The sequence below is a fragment of the Halyomorpha halys genome, unplaced genomic scaffold, assembly GCF_000696795.3.
Source record: "Halyomorpha halys isolate HHAL.00 unplaced genomic scaffold, Hhal_1.1 Scaffold273.1, whole genome shotgun sequence".
Taxonomy (NCBI): domain Eukaryota; kingdom Metazoa; phylum Arthropoda; class Insecta; order Hemiptera; family Pentatomidae; genus Halyomorpha; species Halyomorpha halys.
Window position 1 is genome coordinate 249,722 of NW_027106425.1, and position 1,470 is coordinate 251,191.

Sequence of the window (1,470 nt, forward strand, 5' to 3'; positions counted from 1 at the left end):
TAATTCGCTTATTTAAATGGGAGTAAATGCTGGTTTCCTCTTATTGATTACTATCAGCAGTAACATAAATTGTTATAAGCTCTCGCCAGCTCCAAAATAAAATAAGAACAAGATCAATCAAGAGGTCTTTAACTGTTCTGGGAAAGTTTGATGGGAATTAATCAGTATTATTGGGGGATTAATAATTTGAACAGATTATCTTTATTTGTCTTGGCAAACATTGGTCCACTAAACCAATGCTCAGATTACTTCATCATTGTTTTTTAATCAATGTTAGCGCATCAAAAAAAGATGATCAAGTTTTTCTCTAGCTCCAGAAACCCTGGTAATCTCACTGATGGGAGAGACCATGTGACTAAAAGGCCAGGCTGGAGGAACAAACAAATAATGAGGTTTAAAAATTTGCCAGAATAAGTTGCTTTTATATACCCATCAGTAGATCTAGTATAATCAGGATATCTTATGAGATATTCACTGAGGAAAGGAAGGGAATTATTATTGGTTGCACACTCAATGGAGAAACGGGAGCAGGGATGGTAGGAGTTAAAGACTGTAGGAATGTTAAGACTTTTATCAGAAGGAAGAGTATTTTGTCTATTTTATCATTATGTATTCAATTTAGTTATATAATATTCAAACCCTTGATAATCATACCATTTAACTTTTATATTCCACATTTTAAGTATTTCCTTTATAACCTATTTATCATCACTCTATTGTTATCTTACTCCTATTTTTTATTTAATTTATATTAACAATAAATTTACTTTCTGTTTACTCCCTAATATCATTCCCTGAATATATAATAGTAACCAATACAACAAATAGTGAAATGAATTATAGAAAAAAACAAAACAATAATGAATAAAATTAAATGATGACTGCATTGAAACCTGAAAATGTTATTAGGCTAATATTCATAAAATGTTATAACTCTATAATATTCTTTTAGCTGCATTATTTTTTGATTTTATCTAAACTAAATATTGTATTTGTATTTTAATAATTTAAAAAAAAAAATAGTGAAATTATGATTAATTATAACCTTTTTTTTTTTTAGTAACTGAAAAAGAAGATATGTCTGATATGGATAATGCCTCTTCTGAAACAGAGGACTATGAGACCTGTGATTCTGGAGTTTCAGAGCAGAGTTCTCAGAGTGATGAAACTGGAGGAAGATTGTATGTCTGGTACCATGATTATTAATATTGATATTAATATTTGTCTTTATAACTATAATTATCTTAATGTTGTTTAGATCTATGAATAGATCATCTTCTTTCATTGAGAAGATTCAGTGGAAGCAGCATCTCATTGCTTTAAATGGTATGTATTCAAATCAAAGTATGGACTTTCTTGACTAGTAAATGTAATATTACATTTGAATTTTTTGAAATATAACATTACATTTGAATTTTTTGAAATGTAACATTACATTTGAACTTTTTGAAATGTAACATTACATTTGAA

At 28.2% G+C, this 1,470-nt stretch overlaps 1 protein-coding gene across 2 annotated transcripts in view; it reads left to right on the forward strand.

The window, feature by feature from the left end:
* The window catches only part of Usp20-33 (Ubiquitin specific protease 20/33), a 45,676-nt gene that overhangs the window by 10,899 nt on the left and 33,307 nt on the right, over nt 1-1,470 (forward strand). For both annotated transcript variants that reach the window (XM_067044793.1, XM_067044792.1), the window contains exons 7-8: nt 1,061-1,181; nt 1,259-1,326. In XM_067044793.1, coding sequence (XP_066900894.1) covers nt 1,061-1,181; nt 1,259-1,326 — 189 coding nt within the window. The remainder of the gene's footprint in view (nt 1-1,060; nt 1,182-1,258; nt 1,327-1,470) is intronic.